Here is a 21,009-nt window from a genome sequence, read left to right as displayed (position 1 = left end):
ATAAAAGTTTTTAGCTTAGATTGCTAATTAGGACAAAATTAAGAAATTTTGGTGTGTTGCATGTTATCCTAACATAATTCCATCCTATTGATTTATTTAGTTAAAATTTGCTAACATAACACTTATTTACGGTCCCTGGTTTTTAGTATGGTAGGTTTTAATTATTTTGTCAGTTTGGTTCGGGTCTGTTGAGTCGGATAAGAAAATCAAGCACCTAAGGATTTTGAAACGTTTAGTGTCTGCGAAGTATTTTAGGTAGGCAATCTTTATTAAGTTGAATATTTCGTCCTTTGTGTGAACAGCTAAGGTTTTGTTGGGTATGAGTAATGACTTTAAGATGTTGGAGGCTTTAACTGGGCCGAAAAAAGGCTCTGATATATAGTTACGAATCTTATGAGTAAAAGCGGAAATTTTAGTGCAAGAAGGTATTGCTACTGTTTTGTGTCTGGTTGCCCTCCCGTCTGAATGGATTTTGATTTGAAGGATTAGTATCCCTACGGTTGTACGTCCTGTTGTTATTATTGTTGAAGTTAGTTCCATGGTTCTTTTGGGTGGAATTTTTGTCATATGGCCTGGTCCTACCTCCGTTATTGTTAGAATTTTTAGTCCTGTTTTGTACCTGGTTATACGTGTAATAGCCCTGTTCGGCTTGGCACCACTCATATGCTTTTTCGATCGTGGTCGGGTTCCTAGCCCTAATGATTGTCTTAAGGGGATCGCGAAGTCCGACCAAGAAAGCATGGAGACAAATCTTGTCATACAACGCTTTTTTGGACATCGGGCTAACACCTTGATGGTCATACGTGCAAGGAAGATTCAGCAATTGATTTCTAATTCTCAGGATATCGAAGAAAAGTTTGCCAAAGGAAATTCCGTCCGGTAGAGTTTGCATTTCCCTAATGAGCATTGGTTCGGTCTTCTTGCATGAGTAAATGCGGTTTAGATTTTCCTTAATGTGGTCCCATTCAAGTCTAGTATTTAGCATGTTCAATGTCTGGTCCGCTTTTCCTATTATTTTGTCTCGCAATGTTCGTAAGAGGAACTGTCCGTCAGGTGTATGGTCCGTACCCCTAATGAGCATAATTATCTCTTCAACGCTAACTATGAACTTTTCCAATGTTCCCGAGATTCCTTCAAAGGTAGGAAGTTGCTCTACGAAAGCGAGAATATCAGTTGGGTTGAGAGTCATGCTTATAGAAGCGTTTAGTACAGTGCTAGCATCTCCTATACCCTCCCCACTAGTTGCAGGAGCGAGAATATCAGTTGGGTTGAGAGTCATGTTTATAGAAGTGTTTAGTACAGTGCTACCTTCTCCTATACCCGCCCCACTAGTTGCAGGACTATCATTCCCGGTCGCTCCAGATCCGTTTCCTGAATTCATATTTCGTTGAGTTTCAGGCGTAAAGGGTTCTTCCTCCCTAATTTCTGGTAAGCTAATGATACTTCTAAGGGTTCTACTTCTTAGACCTTATCTGGACTTTGTTTTGGCCACCAAACCTCTTTGGGACATTTACAATTTAACGAATTGTTTTTTTTGCTATAGGTATTATATATAATTTTGTAAGTGTAATATATATAGTGTATAAAAGAGACAAGTTAGTGCAAAATGTAGCTTAATATTTAGATATATAATCTATTATAAATTATTATAGTGTATGTATGTATAAAGTAATGTGTAACTTTGCAATATAACTTATCTCTTTTTTTGTAGACGATATTATTGTTGACGTCTGTAAGAAATGTGTAAATAGTGTGTGTGTGTTATAAGATATTTTGTGTGAACTCAATGGCAATAGAATAGGGAAAAATGTGTATTTTTAGTGCTTTGTTCCTGTTCGTTTATGTTTTTTGAATATAAGTGGTTATATGTTTTCTATTTTATATATATTTTCTTTTTATTTGTTTTGTTTAGCTATGTCGATATTGGGGTTTCATATTACATTTGGGACGTCCACTCGAGTTTTGTTGAATACAATTACAATTGTACTTATATACAAATTTCGAGTGGTCCTTGCAACCGCAAAGTGCAATTTAAGCATTTTTTTTTTCTTTTAAGAACTTAAAGGCTACAGTGTGAACTTTGCTCACACTTACCACTTGTCAAAGATCGTATCTCGATGTTTGCAAAGTGGAAATATTTGGTGTATATGTTTGCGATGATAAGTATACAATGTAGGAACAGTGGGGCAAGAGAGGATGAATAATTCGTTACTTTTAATTATGTTATTTTATTCCTGATATTTAGGCAGCTATATATGAACAGAGAATGGTAATAAAGATTGAATATATGAGAAAAAAATTTTTTTTTTATAATTTGTTGTATATATGTATATCTGCACTAAATGTGCGGTCAGAAAATTTTTATTTTAATTTGTTGTATATATGTATTTGTTTACTGACGGTATCTGCATAAGATGTCCGCACAGTTAAAAGGTTTCTCTGTTTTTTAATTTTTTGTAGATATGTATTCGCATACCGGCGGTGATCTGCACTAGTTTCTGTCACGGTCACAAAATAATTAATAATTAATTTTTTTTTGTGTATATGATTTGTGATCGGCACTAGAATCTGGCACGGTCACAAAGTAATTAATAATTAATTTTATTTTATATGTGTGTGCGTTTGCATACCGGCGTGATCTGCACTAGATACGTGGCACGGTTATACAATTTTAGGTTTTAATTTATTGTATGTATGTATTTGCATACCGACGGTTATCTGCACTAAATTTCCGCACGATAATACAAGTTTTAGGTTTTAGTTTTTTTTTTTTTTCATGCCGAGGAATTATATAATTTACTATTCACTTATTATTATTTTTGTTTCATTATACTTTTTTTTCACGGGCGAGTTTGTTCATTATTGCACTTTTCACATTTCACTTTTCCTGCCTATCATTGCCACTAAGTGCTCACCTGGTATTATTACAATGTGAGAAATAAGGCGAAGTTGATTTCCATTTTCTCCAGGGAACGATCCTCGGTTCTTTAGTCCGGCTGCGCCAATTACCAGTTCCTTGCTGGTGTATCCAGTTCCGTCCTTGGGTTATCCTTCTAGGTGTTGCTTTTGTTGAGTATTATGTTAAGTGTTCATTGAATGTTAAAGTTTTGTTATTAGAAATGAATAAAGACTGACTGCCTCTGGCAAGATTCGAAAACCAAGTGTACAGAGTTTATTCCGTTTTAGTTTTAAGAAGCCTTTCGCAGAGGCTCTGTGGCTTAGTATATAAGAGAACAAAGTATATGAATATAGAGCTATGTTGGGGCTCATGTATTACGAAACCGCTGAGTCGACTTTATGTCGGATATCGAGTCCCAGATTCAATGTTGTTTACATTGAATCTCAAGTGTGTTGTGTCGGCGGTTTATGCTGTGGTAGGCAATGTAATCAAATTGTTGCGATGGACAAAGTAATGTCCGGGTTGAATGACATAGTCGTTCAGTAGACCATTGACATTGTCCGAGGGGTTTAAGGTGGGGGTGATGTAGAACGGTTGGCGGTAACTCCCGCGGTATTTCATTTCATAAATAGTTTTAATTTCTTTAACAATCCAATTTCCCTACCTAGCTAATCTTGAACTAAACCGTCTGGGTAAGTTGTTTTTAAAACTCGGGACGTAGCTTCAATAGTGTTTTTGTCCGTTTGTTCAGCCATCTCATTCGGTGGCATGAAAATCGGCATAAACATCGAAATGAAAATATATGACAAAATTCAAGACAAAAATAAAGGAACTTTGGTGAGTTTTGTGCCTTATATTAATCGGGGCCCCGCTAAATAATATTTGTGGGCATATTTGAATTTTAGCGAATTATTATTTAGTTATTTTTAAGTTAAAGAAAACCAAAATCAAGCACCAACATTTTTCTCCACTTTGCTCGCATATAAAGAAGTCCACCGGAGGTTTTCAACCGCGGCATCAACCTGGCATCAACAATCAATAATCCGCACCTATGTAAAAGATATTTTGACGTAAAATGTATCACTGCGGACGGCAGTCTGCGCTAGTGACGAAAGCAGCACGAAGCGTGCGAAAAGCGGTGACTAGCAATATATACAGCTAATATGGAAAAATTGCTACGACTGTCCGATCAGATCGTTGTCTACCGAACGAAAGGTTCAGTCCTAACTAAGAAAATTGCATACTAAAACTTTTGCTAACTCACCTGGTTCATGAGATAAGGGATGTAAGTGGAAGGGGCAAAATTTAAATGATTGCAGCTAATGGGACCGTTGATGCTTTTTGGTAAAATTTATTTTTTTATTAATTTCTTATCAAAAATACGCGTCGATTGATACCTCGAACACCCAAATCCGACAACTAGCTATATATCGTTAGAAAGGTAGATATGAGAAGCTCAACCTTTTTGCGCATGGTGCAGACTGTCATTTTTTTTTTTGGTAAATTATATATTTTTGTTTTAAAATTATATATTAAATTAAATATTGCTCGTCACAAAATTTTATATCAGAAGGTATGAAATGACTTTCGTTACTAGACTTTTTCCTCGCAGAGTTTTTTTTGTAGAAATTAATGTCAAATTTAAAAATATCTTTAAGATAAAATTTAAGGACGCAATGAAAAGCCGGCCCTAAATTGCGTAACAGTGTCATCAAGCTTACATAGCAACAATTGACTGTAACTAAATATGTATTACAGTTGTACCTATTTTAAAATATTTGTACCTCACCAGTAAAACAAATTTTATATTGGAGCATTGCAAATAAGTTTATGACCGATGGGTCATTTTCAATCACCGGAGTAACCTTTTGTAATCAGGGCGACATGTTGTAAATTATTTTTCGCACACTTAAAGCTTAAAATGAAAAACAATATCCACAGTTTAAGTTGCGAATTTATTATACAGACCGTGCTCGGTTTTCACTTTCAAAAAAATTTGCCGGATAAATTTATTTTTACTTGGTGAATGTTAGTCTGATAAATTGAAAAACAATCATTTGTAAACATCCTAAATTCAGCGTGAAAAGATACATTTTATTAAAAGGTATAAAATAAAAAGAGAAAACCGGAAAAGGCCTGATCAAAATTGATAATGATGAATTAGGAACAAAAACTATGATCTTTTCAGAACAACTCTGCAATCCGGCTCTAATTTAATCACACAAAACCGGTTTGGTTCAGATTTCTGGTTACTAGAGCTGGATAATGAATCGAATCCTTAAACAATTCACCCCTCGAAACTCCAACAAAATGTTATACATTTTTAGACCCCGTACATAAAAAAGAATATGGGTCTGTTAAGTTTATTTAAAAAAAAATTGTTCGTAACAGGCATGACGTGGCGTGGCAGAACTTATACAACCTGACCGAAGTTTGTTTAAATCGGTTCACTATATCATATAGCTTTTTTGTTTTATGAGATATTGTTACCAAGCTGATAGAATATGCATTTAAGTTGGTCTTACACATCCTTCCTGAAGTTGGTTTAAATCGGCTTATCTTTATCATATAGCTGTTATTGGAACAAGTAGACGAAAATGTAATGCAGCGTTTTGCAAGTGTATCAAATCTTTTGCGTGGTAAGTATCTAAGTACGAAATATTTTTTAATTCTTACTAGTTTCAGCTTTTTCCATGGTAGTTACGGGATCTCCAACAGACGAGTACGCTTGAGTGTAGCACCGCGAGCGAAGAGAGAGTAGCTTTTGAAACAATAGATATATAATAATAAAATAGAATAGAACAATATTATAATAAAATCATTATCTTAATTTAGAATCTTTTTAAAGTTAAGAATCTTTTTTTTATTAAATAATTCTATTAGCCTAAAAAGATAAGGAAAATGGAAAAACAATTAAGAGATGAAACGTTTTGCAAAGCAAATCGAAACCTTTCGATTTATTCGAGCCATCGACACAAACCTTTCCCAAAATTTAGGTTTGCAGCCATGATTTATACTCCTTAAAATCCCAGGGCATGCTTGTTTTGATTGAAAATAAAACAACTCCTGAAATGTGTTTTAGTAAAGTGGCGAAAGCGTTGTTTAATTTTGTATTTTCATCCATATGTATTACGAATGCACTCTTGGAGAGTTAAAGTACATACTAAGTAGCTTGCATTTAAATAATTCATATAACTTCGCTTCTTTGTTCTCTTTCATTTTCTGGTATCAACAGTTCCTATGGATACTTTTCGCACTTATAAGTATATAGTTACAAGATAGTACAAGTTAATAGTTAAATAGAGAGAGTTAGAGATGGCCAGGTATATAACACAAGAAGCGACAATATATATATATGTATAAGTAGGTATGTATATAGTACTTGCATGTATGTATAGATTTGTAGTACTGTACCTAATATAGTTTCCATATACATTTATAGTTTTATATACTTATATAAAAAAGATTTTGTATCTTTTCTTTCGTTTAGACATTTACAACAAAGAGTATATATCCCGGAAGCAACTATATTACATATAAGTACATTTATATAAAGCTATATAACTCTTTTAGCTCTTTAAATATGCATATAACTAAGTATATATAAAGATATAAATGTATATATATATTTTTATCAATATGTAGTTTCAAGTGTGTTTACGTATGGATTTTTCTAATTTTTATTTCATATAAAGGGGCTTTGTAGCTGGGCAAAAACGAATTTTAAAGCTATTAAATATTAAACAGAGGCTAAGAAGCGACGATAGTGCAAAGTGTCTGAGATTTTGTAAGGTTTGTATTTCTCTTAGGTACGCACACTGGTACAACATGTATGCTAGTTTAAAGGCAGCGCGGGACTACTGGTCACATACAATATACGTGAAACGTATGCATAAAGTACTCTAGGCTTTATAGGTCTGTGTGTGTATGTGTGTCTGTCTATGTATATGTATGTGTGTCTGTGTGTGTGTGTCTGTGTGTGTAGAGTTGTATGTGTATGTCTTTGACTAATTATTAATGGTGGTAATCGTGGATTAATGGGCGGCACTGATTTTGTGTTAGTTAACATTCGCTTTATGTTTACGTTTGTTTCATATAATGTTATTGATGTATGTATGTATATACATACTTATGTTATACTATGTTTTTTTATGCAAATTAATAACTATAATAAGAGAGTATACACTTAGTCCTTTCAAGTAGCATTTGTATATAACATTGAGCTGAAATACAATATATGTATGTAAGTACAATATTATTAGTATGTATATTTTTTTTACATTTTATTATAAGTTAAGATCTGCTTTTAATTTGATTACAATTAAAGGAGCAGACCTTATAATTAGTAATTGCCTTACCATCGTTTATACAGTTTTGTGGCTGACAGTTTCATTATAGGACTTTAAGTATAAATTGATATAATTTGTAGCTATAGCTAAATTATACGAGCTATATAGAAGTTTGAAGCGGTTCTTAAGCTAAGATACATAAAATTGTATTTATATAGGCTGACATTCATACATTTATAACTCGATTATGGCGCTGCTCTACGCATAAAGGCCATCAAAAATATTTTGTTTTCCTTTTATATTTCATTGGTTTCTTTTAATTTTTTAGGTTAGCTACATAGGCACAACACATAATAGCGATCGATGATATAGTACACATGTTCCACTATTACAAATATTTTTGATTTCACATTACGCATTAGAAAAGTTCTAAAACTTTCAAGCTTCTTTAGTAAAAAAGATTTGAAATAAGTAGAGAGAAAAAGAGAGAGAGAGGAGGGAAAGAATTTTATAGCATTTGGAAGTGCACATAAGAAACAGACGACTATATTTAACTATAATGGATTTTATGGGATAGTGCTGTGGTGGCGTTGTTTTGGGTTGGAATAGAAAAAGTGCTAAGGTTGCTAATTAGTTACAATGTACAGGACTACGTTGTTTACGCTGCTTCAGCTTCATCATCATCTATGTTTATCTATATCTACTTTCTCCTCAACTTCTTTTCTTATTATATAGCAGCTTTTGAGTTGTACTTTCGTTCAGTTTGATTTGTGCCGACATGTTGAGCTTTTACTTTGAAATGGTTTGCCTGCTGTGGTAGAAAATGCAGGCGGCGGTTAGATAGGTTGAGTACGAGACACAATTTGTGTGTGTGTGTGTGTGTGTGAAATAGAGAGAGAAAGATTGAGAAAGCGTGCGATATTAACGTAGCCTTGACCTTAACCGTTATGCAAAACTGCTACACGCCTGATCAAAAAAGCAACTTTAAACTTAGGTTTTGTTGAGCAAGACAATGTGGATATAGTATGTAGGTCGTTGGGCAGCGTGTAAATGATTTATTCCTTTCCTACCTTGCAAGCAGACGAAGGATACAAAGTATAATGCATATGTAAACAGAAAGAAAGAGAGGAAAACACAGAGAGAGAGAGAGATAGAGATAGATAGAAAGGGGTGTAGGGGCATGTGTTAGTTGCGCCTACAGATCAAAATAAAACTCAACAAGCATTGCCTAAAACTGGTTAACCTTCAGCTCATTGCCCTGCAGCTGGACAAGGCGAAAGGCTTCCCTAATGGTGGGCGTCATCAGCAGCTTTAGATTATCCTCAGCCTCGTTGGGCAACGAGCGCAGCAGCTCCATGGAGGCCACCACCAGTTGGGCGAGCGCTGCTCGCTTATAATTCGAATCTTTTAAAATGCTCGTCGCCCGCTGTTGCTCGATCTCCGGTGAAATGGACTCCGCCTCCGTTTTGGCCGCCTGGCGATTTGTATCAAATGGATTGCTGCGACACTTTGGTTGGAATTCACTTATTAGCGTTGTCATTGTCACATTCTCCTCCTCCAGCTGCACACACTTGCTTGGGGATGTTGAGTTGTTGCCACTACCGCTACCCAAGGATCCGTTGCCATCGGTGGTGGCATCCGTGTGATTATTTGCGCTGCTGCTGGCCGCATCTCCATTGCCATTGAGGGCGATGCACATGGATTTGGCGGCCATGTGCATAGGCAGCTTCTGCTGGGTTCGGAATTTGCCATTTTCGATGTCATGCAACGCCGAATTGCTCAGATAGAGTTCACACACCAAATTCCAGGCGTCCTGAAGGCAAAACAAGTAGCGCACAAAATTCTCCTTCTTTTTAACTGTGGTGGTGTTCAGCCTTGAACATGATTCCAATATGAAATTAAGATCCTCGGCACCCAAATTATATACCACAATATCGTTAAGATGGGAGTCAACCAATGCTATGTAGTAGATCATCCAGGATGAGGTCATTTGCTTGTACAAATTGGCGGCGTATTCAATATTTGACACTTTCTGCATTAGAAACTTGAGTCCGGGACGCGAGTCAAACTCCAAGGCGGACATTAGATATTGTTTGACGCAGCGCAACAAGATCTCCTTGGAGCGAAAATCCAGATCGTAATCGTGACTGGGCGTTGATGCCGATGCCGCGTAATTATCAAAGATACAAGTGGAGACTGCCTGGGGGACACATTTGAGTCGTGATAGCAACAACTTTGCCACCAGCTGAAGCAACATTTGATTTGCCAGCAGACCCACCACAAGATTCTTGAATGGAATACGTATGACAAAGTTATCCAGATTTGAATTGAAGCCATTGTTCAGTGGATATAAGAGAAATGAATAGCTGCGATCATCCGATAGCTGGGCAGAGCTGGATGAGCTGCTTTTGCACTGGCCACCACCGCCTCCACCAGGAGCTGTAGGTGGTGCTGCCTGACCCGGTCCCTGTGATTGGTTCGGCTCACGCTGGTTGTCCGAAAGAAAGACCTGCTGGGCAAGGGCATAGATACGTGCCAGCTCCTCGAGTGTGCTATCACGTCGTGCGGCAACCTTCACATTGGCACAGTCACCATAGAAGCTATTGGATTTCTCGTGAAATGCAAAAGAGAGCTGACGCAGAGGCGCAATAGTCACCGTACACGCTCGATGTATAGCCGAGCAAGCAATCATCCACTGTGATTCGTTAAACAGCATGCCAGTGGAGAGTATAACATGCTTCAAGCAGGAAACTGATATCCTGGCAATCGCCTCCTGCGATTGTGCCGCACACTCAATGAGCACCAGCAATAGTTGCTTTAATGCCAACGTTGCCGAGCTAGATATTTTTGTGGGTGACTCAATCGGATTGTGATTGACAGAGACATTGGTTGGATTTGTAGTGTTGCAATTGCTATTGCTATTAATGTTACTATTAATGTTGCTATTGCTATTGCTGTTGATGTTGTTACTGTTGCTGGTACTGTTGCAATTATTGTGCTCATCACTGGCGCAGCTGGAGCTGCTATCGTACTGGGTGCTATTGGGCTGCTCCGTCGCTGGCACCTGTTCGGTGACAAACTTGAGCTTGGAGTAAATTAGATTATCGGCGGGATGTACGATTTGTGCTAAACGCGTCTTAATACTGGCACCCAGACGTCGTTGTTCTGGCACAGATTTCTCAATGAACTCCACAACCAAATCGGTGGTCATACAGCAACAATGCTTAAAATTCTTCTCTATCAGCTGCCAGCTGGCTGATGTTTTGTTAATATAACGCAGCCAATCTTGTATCATGGGTATCAACAGATGATTAATGCAATAAAATCCAAAATCGATGCCTGGAGTGGTTAATAGATTTTTGAATAGCTTAAAGATCGTTTGCAGAATTGGCGCCTGATGTGAATAGGGGCAGACAATCAGGGAATTTGTTAAGCCGTCCAGCAGCAAGAACCACACTTTGAGCACTCCCGACGGCTTATCCATTTCATCAATCTTCACAATCGTGTCCTTGTCAATGTGTAGCGATCGATATGAGATCATATATTGTTCGTTCTTTGTCTGTAGATAATCGTTGCCAAAATATGTAAAATTCTCCATGGAGCTTGGTATGTTGGCGTCTATGATATGTGTATACGAGATGCCTTTGATCTTGTATGTGGAATGAAAATTTGGGCACTTGGGCATGCTGTACATAAAGCCCAAAATGCTCGAGCATCGCTCCAAGAAGCGCAATGTCTCATGCAAAAAATCTGTTGGTCTGAATGTATTATCATTATCTTCGCCGCAGGCATTATTATTGGGTCCACCGCCACCAGAGATCTCCAGATAGGACAACAGACAAAGTATACAGTCGAGTCCAGCATTAGCAAAGACTAGCGTATTATCAGAGTCCAGGAACACCCTAAAGATGTCGATAATGTTGCTCATGTTTAACATGCGACTGCGAGCATTTCGAAGCGTTCCAAACAATGGCCTCCAGCCAGATCGTATCTCGGTGCGATGCGCCTCAACAATCTCATACAAGCAGGCCACAATTTGGTCCTGCACATCCACATCGCACGTGTCCATGCTAAGTAGATTCTCGAACGGCTTTAGCAGAGCCTCATTGAAGTGGAAATATGGCAGCTCCGATTGCTCCACCAGCAATGCTGTTATTATATCATGTATATACTCGATGGCACGCTTCGAGATCATGCGATCCCGATGACAGGCAGCCTATAAACACAAAAACACAAAATTATTAATATAACATTATTTTTTCCATACTAAAAAATAAATTTGAAAAAAATATCAATCAATTTTTGATTGCATCACAATTGCTCATATTGTATTTGTTTGATGATAGTTAGAAATTATTATCGGAAATCAATTTAAAGCCAATTATAATCAATTCATTGAACTACAATCTTTTTTTTTTTTTTAATTTCAATTTTTGAAATGATGAAGTAGGTTTGTAAGCCATGAGATTGCAATTCTAAATTTTGATTTAATTAAAAATTGACTTAATTATTTATTATGATTGAAAATTTAATTATTTTTGATTTTAATCAATAAACAAATTTAAAAAAAACAATTTAAATTGTGCGATTACAATTATTTATATCTCTTCTTGGAAACATATAGAAAAACAACTTACATCCATTAAATGCGGTCCTGTTATGGCCCAAACTTTTAATACATGTAGTAGGGGTCGTGAGCTGCGAAATACTTTGAGCGTAACATCGCCAATGCGATGCAGTAGCAGGGACATGGGTAGCGAATCCAACTTTTTCCAGCCTTTGCTTGGCCACCAAATGCGTGTGCTGCCACCCTTGCGTGTCACCTGACTCTTGTAGAGCTGATCACGTGAGGCGCGACACAGATGCTTCAGGAATTGACACAATGACGGAAGGCTAAGTCTTTCGGCCGCATCGCTAAACAGATTCTCGGCTTGGTGGGAGAGTGCACAGAGCACCTTCGATGTATCGCTCTGACTAAGCAACACAGTTTCATTGGTGCCCGAGTACACTTTCAATATGGATGTGATATTCGTGTTGGGGCTCTGCAATGGTGCTTGCAAGAAGCTATACACATCCACGCTGTTCAAAGAAAAGAAAACAGAGAAAAGTAAGAGCACATTTATATAAACTGAATGTGAATTGATTTAGCGGTCCAGAAGGAAGTGTGAATTGATTCATTGAAAACTATTCACAGCTTAGCTAAAAATAAGTTTAAAGTTTGAGTAACATACAGTAATTGCGCACTACACCCAGAAATGTAATCCAACACAAACATTACATTACAGAAATAATAAAATTAGATTAGAATGCTTGTGGTCCTTATTGACATAAATTTATAATGACCGAAGATGTTACATTTTAAATACTATTAACTTTACACCTTATATACTTGAACAGGGTATTATAAATCTATCACGAAATGTGTAATGCATTAAAGACAACGAGACAGACCCCATAAACTTAAGCTAAACTGTGAGACGCCCAGTACTTATTCTTTAAAAAAAAAAAAAGGAAATAAAAATAACACCTTGCAACTTTGTTTTCAAAACTTGAACTCATCCCTTCCAGTTTTATTGTTTTTGTTGAATTAATTCATTATAACTACATGTCAGAGGCACGCTTAAATTTTTGAGCTAATGGTACTACTAATATGAAAGGAATAATAAAAATATAGTTGTATATACCTAGGAAGGAATCACCAAAACAGACTGTGCTTCCAGAATTATAATTTAGAATTTATAATTTAGTTACAGAGGTAATAAGCTTCTGCCCGTGACTTACCCCACCCTTCACTCACCGCTAACAAATTTGTACCTTCCTAAATCCACACATAGCTGTGTCACATCACTTCAAAACGCAAAAAACTTCAAACTCTGGATCTTTCATTGCTTGATAGAAGTATATAAAAGATTTAAAGGTGTCAGAGCAATAATTTTGTTGAAATCGGTTGCCATTAATTCATTTCAGATATTAACAAAATTATTAACTAATATTTGGTAAAAGAAAAATATATTATAAAATTCAAAATGCGTAACATATCATTTTACTCAAATTAAAAATTAATATCATGTAATTCAATAATTTTGACTTTCAAAAACAAACTTTACTTTTTTGTGCATTTTTTTTTAAAGAATGTATGCTGTATTTAATAATTAATTATATAAAATATACCTAAAATTAAAACTTCTGTTGAAATTTTATATTCATTTATCGTAGTTGACATAAGTGAGTTCGAAATATGTTCAAAAAAATAAAATCTCTGACATTTACAGAACTCCGAAATTTCGAACGGTGGTTTTCAAACAATTTTTTAACAACTTGTGTGATAAATCATGAAAAAGAATTTGGGCCCGCCCCTTCGCACAAATCTGCCTACGCTTTTGTCTACTAATATTATTAAACTTAAAAAAGCATCAGTTTTTTTTCAAAGTTTTTTGTGTTTTTAGGTATTCGATTTACATATTTGGAAGCAGTTGGTGCTATTTATAGTGTCGATAGTTTCTTATTTATTTATGGGACTGTAGCTATAAGCTGTAATAGAATAAAAGTAGCATCACTCACCACGTTTCATCATCATCAATGGGAATAGAGGATAGATTTAACTTATCCAAAGCATTGCCATTATTAAGCTTTTCACCCGTCTCCAGATCCCGCCGACTGCTGCCTGGCGAGGCGGCTATTGACGGATTCTGCATGCTGAAGATCTCGTGCTCCAGTTGGCTAACATGGCGGCACACCGCAAAGATGCTCTGCCAGCAATCAGCGCTGTAGCTGCCTAGATTGAGACCACCAGTGAGCACTACATCCATGGACATGGCTTGGCTCGCAGAGATGCGTGGTCCACTTGTCTGGCAAACATTGGAGGCCAACAAATTGAGTATTTTGCCGGCCAAATGCTGCAGGTTGAGGCTGTTGCTAAGTGTTGCGGCCTAAGATAATAATTAAATGATTTGATTAGGTTGAATCAATTTGCTTAGCTTCACACCTTACCGAATGTAGACCGTCCAAGCACATGGCATAGAGAGCTTCGCCGTTGGACTTGTTGGCTTTTGCCTTGACGCGCAGTGTGCGCTTGGAGAGAGCCACCAGCTTGTTGGATGCAGTGCTTTGTAGATCGCCCAAACCCGAGCTAAGCACAATCACCATAGAATCCCAGCAGCAAGTCAACAGACGACGGCACAATTTCTTTGCCGCCTCCCGCCGTTTGTCATGCTGCTCATTGTCACTGTGCTTCACCGTTGCCGTCTGCAGGCGCTGCCATTCGGATAACATTTGAGTGGTGGCCAAGCCGCCAGCATCGCACAGCATGTCGACCAACGCACAACGTGGTCCACTGCCCTCCAACTGTTGTCGGGTCATGGCTTCCATTATATTGCAAACGATGACCGACTGATAGAGCTCGCACAGCCAGGGCGATGAGAGGTAGACGAGCACCCCAGTGTTCTGCACGGAGGTAACGAATTGTTGCTCCGACATGGGCACCAGTATATCCTTGGACGGCTGCTGATCATAGTAGCCAGCACGCATTAGCTGCAAGCTAAGCAACAACGATGAATATATGGCCAAATAAATGCCATCCGCATTGATTGCCGTCAAATTGTAATCAAAGTCGGAGAAATTCATGCTGTTCTCCTGGCAAACAGCGGATGCAAACTCCTGCATTGCCTCATCCAGTTCGACGCAGCTGCGCAAACGCAGTAGCTTCGGCACCAGATCCTGGCGCAAAGCCTTGGCAAAATCGCGTGCATGCTGACGATCGTTGTCGCTGTCCGTTCGAATGGGCATGACAGGCGCCTCGAGGTGGGAATACGGCCATCGATTTTCCACACGAGATGTCTCATCGCTCGAGCTGCTAGGCTCATCATCCTCAGGACCTTCGGTGTCACCGGAACCATTTGAAGCCGCATCTTGTTCATGTGGCGGATCGCATTCGCTCTCTGATCCAGATGACGTCTCAAACACATTCTGCCGAAACTCCACAATGGCATCCCGATATGGAGCCGGCAGTCGAGCCATGCTCTGGTATGTCAACGGTCCCGAGTAGTCCGCATCCTTTAGCAGCTCATGTCGCGCATTCACAACCTGCACAATCTGATCGCTTATCATGGACTCTGTCAGCTCACCGCTGCACAACACCTGTAGACTATCCAAGAGCGCCACCATGCACTCCACGCTCGCTTGCAGACTTGCCTCAGTGGCACTACCCGCGCTGGCCCCATAGGCGCACTCCTCCATAGCATCCACCAGCCTAAAAAGAGAATAAAGACAAGATAATTTATGAAATCATTCAATTGTTCATGTTTGTATGTTATACGCACAGTCGGAAAAGCGCCATCTCATCGCTGCAGCCTTGCGCCGTATTTTTGTCCACATAAAGTATCACGGCTAGATCTATAAGCCGTTCGGGACTCTTAAAGATCTCACGCACACATCTTAATGGCTCTGTGCGATTCAGCGGTGCCGGCAGTAATACCATGCGATGGAACAACGCCTCCAGCATCGGTCGCAGCGATCCATGTGCACCGGCAATGCGCAGTAGCTGAATAGCCGTCAAGTAAACGCAACGCGCTTGCGGTCCATCTAAGCCGGGTCCAGTGAAAAAACCACGCGCCTCATTTTCAATCATGTGTAGAGCATCCCTGGTCAAGAAAATAACCATTAGTAATAAAAAACAAAAAGAATTCGGCACGCCGAATACTTAAATCTCTAGATCATAGACAGCAATATGACATACAAGTTATATCTGAACTAAGTTTAATCACGATGTATAAGATTGGTTGATATCAGGGATCGCAAACAAATCTTAGAAATACTATTTGTGAAATAAGTACCCTGAAAAAAGAATAACCTTTTATTTTCAATTTTTATCATAAATATAAAATTTAGCTTCTTTATTTTTAATCTTAATTATAAAAGTTTTAAAATAACAGCAAAATTTCAATTATTATTTAAAAATTATGTAACTGTAATTTCCATTTTTTTTAAATCATATTTTAGTTTTTATAATAAAAATAATAATTTAAAAATAATTTAGAATGCTAATTTTTATAATAAGAATAATTTGTATTTTTCAATTTTGTCTTTGATTAATTTAAATCACAAATTAAGTTAAAATTTGCAATTTTTTTAAGATTTATAATCGTTACGGGCCCTGGTTAAAGATACATCAAAATACAAGAAAGTTTTTCTTACTAAAAAACTACAAAAATATATTCAAATATATGAAATTTTAACGGATAATAGGACTTTTCGATTCATACTTTCGAATCAATTTATAAAAAAACATCTACAGAACATTCATCTGGTCTATCACATATTTCATATTTAATATTCGCTTTGCAATTCTATTGTAGAATCAAAAATTTCTGATTAATTAATGCGAAAAAGAGTTTGTGAACAGTGCGCTGAACTCACTTGTAAGTAAACTTTTTGTCCAAGTTAATCCGACCGGGTGAGCCGAGGGCGGCGGCCAGCGTAGGACAGAATTTCTGCCAGAGGAATGAAGTAAAGTGTGGATTGGCGTGCACATTGCGGGGTAGCGCCGAGCTGAGCGTTAGTATGCATTCGGTGAGATAAAGCGAGCTGGGATTTTCGCATTTCTTGTTCGGGGACGCATTGTTGACATTGGGTTCTACAAGGCGACTACAGAGCCACTGCATCACGGGTATCACCTCATTATAAACGGCCGAGGCCTGAGTCTGTGTCATTAGACCAGCTGGCGCTGTCTTCTTAACCTCCTCGGCCTCCTCGATAAGAAATGCACAGAATGTTCGTAGACATTGGGAGGCAGCGGCCAGCGAGGCAGCCTTGGTGGCTCTCGAACCCATCTCCCAACATTCACCACATCGTGAAAGTATCTCAATAAGTAGTCGACCATTTAGCGTGCACGCCGGTGAGCAGGCCATGGCCAGAAAGAGGCGCAACACATTCACCACAGTGTCCTCGCTGCTCGTCGATGGCAGAATGCCATTTGTGGCACGCAGCAGTTGCGATGGTAGCCACACTGAATCATCTTCCGGCTCCAGACCGATGTAGAAGCGTTCGTCCTTGATGACGCGCTGTCAACAGAAAATATAGAATATAAATAAAGCAAACACTGATATTGGAACAGAGCTCAATTTTTTTCGTAATATATTTTTCTGGTATTCTTAAAGTATAATTATATACAATTAAACTTTATTTATATTATTTATTATTTATTTATACACAGTTAACTTATTTTTTATTTATTTATTTATGCACGACTAAAAGCAGTCGGCAAAGAAAAATTTACTAAGTTAATTAACCTTTCTTTATATTCCTTATTTTATTATCGTTGGCTATGATTCTCTTAGAACAAGTTGAAAGTAGATAAATAATGCGATAAATAATTGGGTCTAACTATTTTTAGAAATAAAAAACTAATTGACTTAAAAGAATTTGTCAACAAACCTAATGGTATTACATCAAATTTCAATCTTAAAATTTCATTTTTTTATCTTGTATGTACAATTTTTCTATAGCCATACATTTATCTGGTTTTTATACCTGTTACTTAAAAAATAAGTAAATGATTGTATTGTGTTCGTTGGAATGTATGTAACAGGGAGAAGGAAGCATCTCCGACCCTATAAAGTATATATATTCTTGATCAGCATTATCCGCCCCCGCAAATCGCGAAAAACCACCACACCCACAGTTTTTAAGATAATACGTATTTTGTGGTAATTAACGTTATGTATAAGTATTATCTATAACCCCACTAATTCGCATTAAGATCGGCGAATTAAAGTTTTCAGAGCAAAACAAGTATTTTCTTTAAAGTACTATTGTATATTGAAGTAAGTAACGGGTATCCTAGTTTAACCCTAGGACAAAGGACATCTAAGGGGTTGACAAAGGGGACTCGCTGATGCTGGTATCTAGTAAGGTTTCTGAAGGTTCAGGAAGATATAAACTAATTCAAAATAAAAAAAAAATAACAATAAGAGTAATATAATAGTAAAAATTATAGATATACAAAATAAATGGTCAATTTCTTTTTTTGCATTTAATTTGAAAGTATAAATATGTGTTCAAAAAATAATTTATTCGTAGTGACTAGTGCATTAATTTGTAAGATTTCTTAAGTCTTTGTGAAATATAATATCATTAATATCAGAAATAATATTATAATTCAAAGATAAAGAAGCAGGCGAATTTATGGCTTCAATTTGCAAATAGAACGGAAAGAGCCTGGTGAGCTCTGTGAGCCACTAGCTGCCCAACCCTTATGTAACCCTAAATTTCTGATTTTTTTTTTAATTCAAGTCAGTCTTATAATTTTACTTTGATAATAATATTTTATTTCTACAAATCATCATCACATTGATTTGAATGCATTCAAATGAACATGTCAAAGAGATGGTTTGTTCTTTTCATTTTTTGTAGTGTCATGACCTTAAATTAAAATAATTCACTTTCGTGATGCATTCTTGACACTGCCCACTGCGCTCTGACCTGGGCAATTAGTTTACCCATTTCAAAGTTATTGTCAGTCAGTCTGAACATTATTTCCGTACGGAAACAGGCGCACAATTGCCTGAGAACCCGTTCGATAAATGACTCGTCCGCCTCTCATTTAGTACTTACATGCAGACCATTGAGCCCCATTGTGATGAACTTTGGCCGCTTCGTGTCCAAGGCCATTTGCAGTGCCGTAAAGCAAACGGAGCGCAGCTCATGCGACGGATCTCTATGTATGCCATGTTGTCGATAAAGTTTATCTGCAAATAAATGGCAAATCGAAACGTTCCAAGTCATTGTCATCATAAAACCCAGGCCCAGTTAAAATATTACAGATAAGCTGGGCAGCAATTAGGACTGATAATGGACAAGGGGATGGGGAGGGAGAGAGTAGAGGTTGACAACTAGAAACAAATCGTTGCCTACTTTCCTGCTGAGGTTGAAAGTAGCGAAGAGCGAACCGAAAAGAACAAAAAAAAAAACAAAGGAAACGACAACGGATGTGCAAAAGGGCGGACACGACAACAACAACAACAACAACGACAGCAGCAGCAGAAACAACCAAATAACTGAAAAACGATGGAAGGAAATTGCGTTCTTGCATGTTTTCAATGTGCTTTGCTGTTTTGTGCTTTTATTGTTGTGGTTGTCGTTGTTGTTATGTTACAACTCTCAACTAGAAGTATGTACACATATACACATATGCAAGTAGTATTTACCGTAAGCAATTTGCGCCGTTTGTCGCAGCGCGTTGTGCTTGGTGCCCGTTGACTCCTTGATAATTAGCAGAAAAAGGTCTTCCATATTGAAAAGGCGTCCACACACACGCACACACACATCCGATTCTTCACTCTATGTGGGTGTACAGCACTCTCCCTCTCTCTCTCTCTCTCGCGCTGTTTCTCGCTGATGCCTCTGTGTTGTACTTGATTATTTATTGTTGTTGGTGTTGCCGTTGTTCTTGTTGCTGTTGTTCAGTTGTAAACTCGAACGGAAGGCGCAAATTCTTTTCCCTTGCATGTCATCAACATCAACTCAATTAGCACCAACGTCTGCCCAAAAAAGTGAAGTTAAATCAATAAATGTAAAGGAAACAGAATGCATTTAACATATTGTGACCATATTAATATAACATATGTATGTATTGAACGTAGTGCATGTGTGTCTATATACGTACGTGTGTATGAATACAGTGGCTCCAAGCTTATTTCACCCACTACTCTTACATATTACACATTTTAAATGAATTTATCTTTTAATTAAGAGAGGATATAATTTAAGTGCAGATTTGATATTTCATATTTAAGCTTAAGGTATTAATTTTATTTATTTTTTTTATGTATATATTATATTATATTATTAGTGTATCAAATAGGCTGTGAGCTACTGTATTTATTACTGTTGCTCTTGGCGACCACTCGCAAGTCTTTGTCCCTTTTTGATCATGACTCACACGCCCACTTCAGCAACAACAAACACACACAATAAGAATTTAAATAAAAAACTAAAAAAAAAAATTAACTCTTGCATTTTGCACCTTCAGAAAGTTCAAACAGTGTGTATCCGTTTTCCTTGAAAAACTTTTCGTACACTAAATGGCGCATACACCTCCACCTACACACCGCCAACGACAGTCACACACACACATACACACACTCACACAATATGTATATGTACGTATACGTGCATTGGCTGCATCGTACGCAATTCAAATTTAAATGTCCTTTTTTTTCTTCCCATATGCAGCACACAATTCACAACCGTTCCAAGACTTTGACAGCCTTCAACGTCTATCTCTAGCCTTTTACTATTCCGTTTTGTAGCGTTTATTGTTCAACTCTTGTCCACCACTTGTGGTTTAAAGTTTTTCCTATATTTTTTTTTTTTGTATTTTTTAGTCGTATGTCTATATTTCCTTACAAATAACGTTGCTTTTGTCGTTAGGTCCGCGCTGTGCGACAAATGCTGGCAGCAACTGAAACTGAAAACAATTTTCTTTTACGCTGCTTCTGACGCACAATCATGCATACTCACACACACACAAATGTCACACGCACATGCAGATGAACCGTTACATGTGCACAATGCGCATGCTCCATACAAAATTAAAGCGCGCTCACATTTTGAATAATAAGGTAACGCTAATTATAACATACGTCACAATGCTTTGTTCCAAGCAGAACATGAACAAACACACAGACATATGTAAATATATGGTGTATTTATCGATCATTTCTTACATAATTTATCTCAAATACAATAAAATCGGGGTACGATTTACTGCCACCCCAGTGTCGATGTTACAATTGTGACGTCACATTTCTAAGCATTCACAGG

At 37.5% G+C, this 21,009-nt stretch overlaps 1 protein-coding gene across 1 annotated transcript; it reads right to left on the bottom strand.

Annotated features, from left to right (window-relative positions):
• Positions 1–5,971: 5,971 nt before the first annotated feature.
• Positions 5,972–20,782, bottom strand: LOC117793515 (brefeldin A-inhibited guanine nucleotide-exchange protein 3). Its single transcript, XM_034633837.1, has 10 exons — positions 20,481–20,782; positions 19,392–19,724; positions 18,799–18,932; positions 16,603–17,246; positions 15,507–15,827; positions 14,179–15,436; positions 13,750–14,117; positions 11,826–12,267; positions 10,151–11,404; positions 5,972–10,057 (listed from the first exon to the last, which is right to left on the bottom strand). The coding sequence occupies exons 2-10, from the start codon at positions 19,474–19,476 to the stop codon at positions 8,417–8,419; spliced, it is 6,147 nt and encodes a 2,048-aa protein (XP_034489728.1). The 5' UTR covers positions 19,477–19,724; positions 20,481–20,782; the 3' UTR covers positions 5,972–8,416.
• Between the last annotated feature and the right edge of the window lie 227 nt (positions 20,783–21,009).

Source organism: Drosophila innubila, chromosome X, assembly GCF_004354385.1.
Source record: "Drosophila innubila isolate TH190305 chromosome X, UK_Dinn_1.0, whole genome shotgun sequence".
Classification (NCBI taxonomy): Eukaryota; Metazoa; Arthropoda; class Insecta; order Diptera; family Drosophilidae; genus Drosophila; species Drosophila innubila.
Note: the sequence above shows the minus strand (reverse complement) of the source record. Positions and strands in the feature narration are given on the sequence as shown.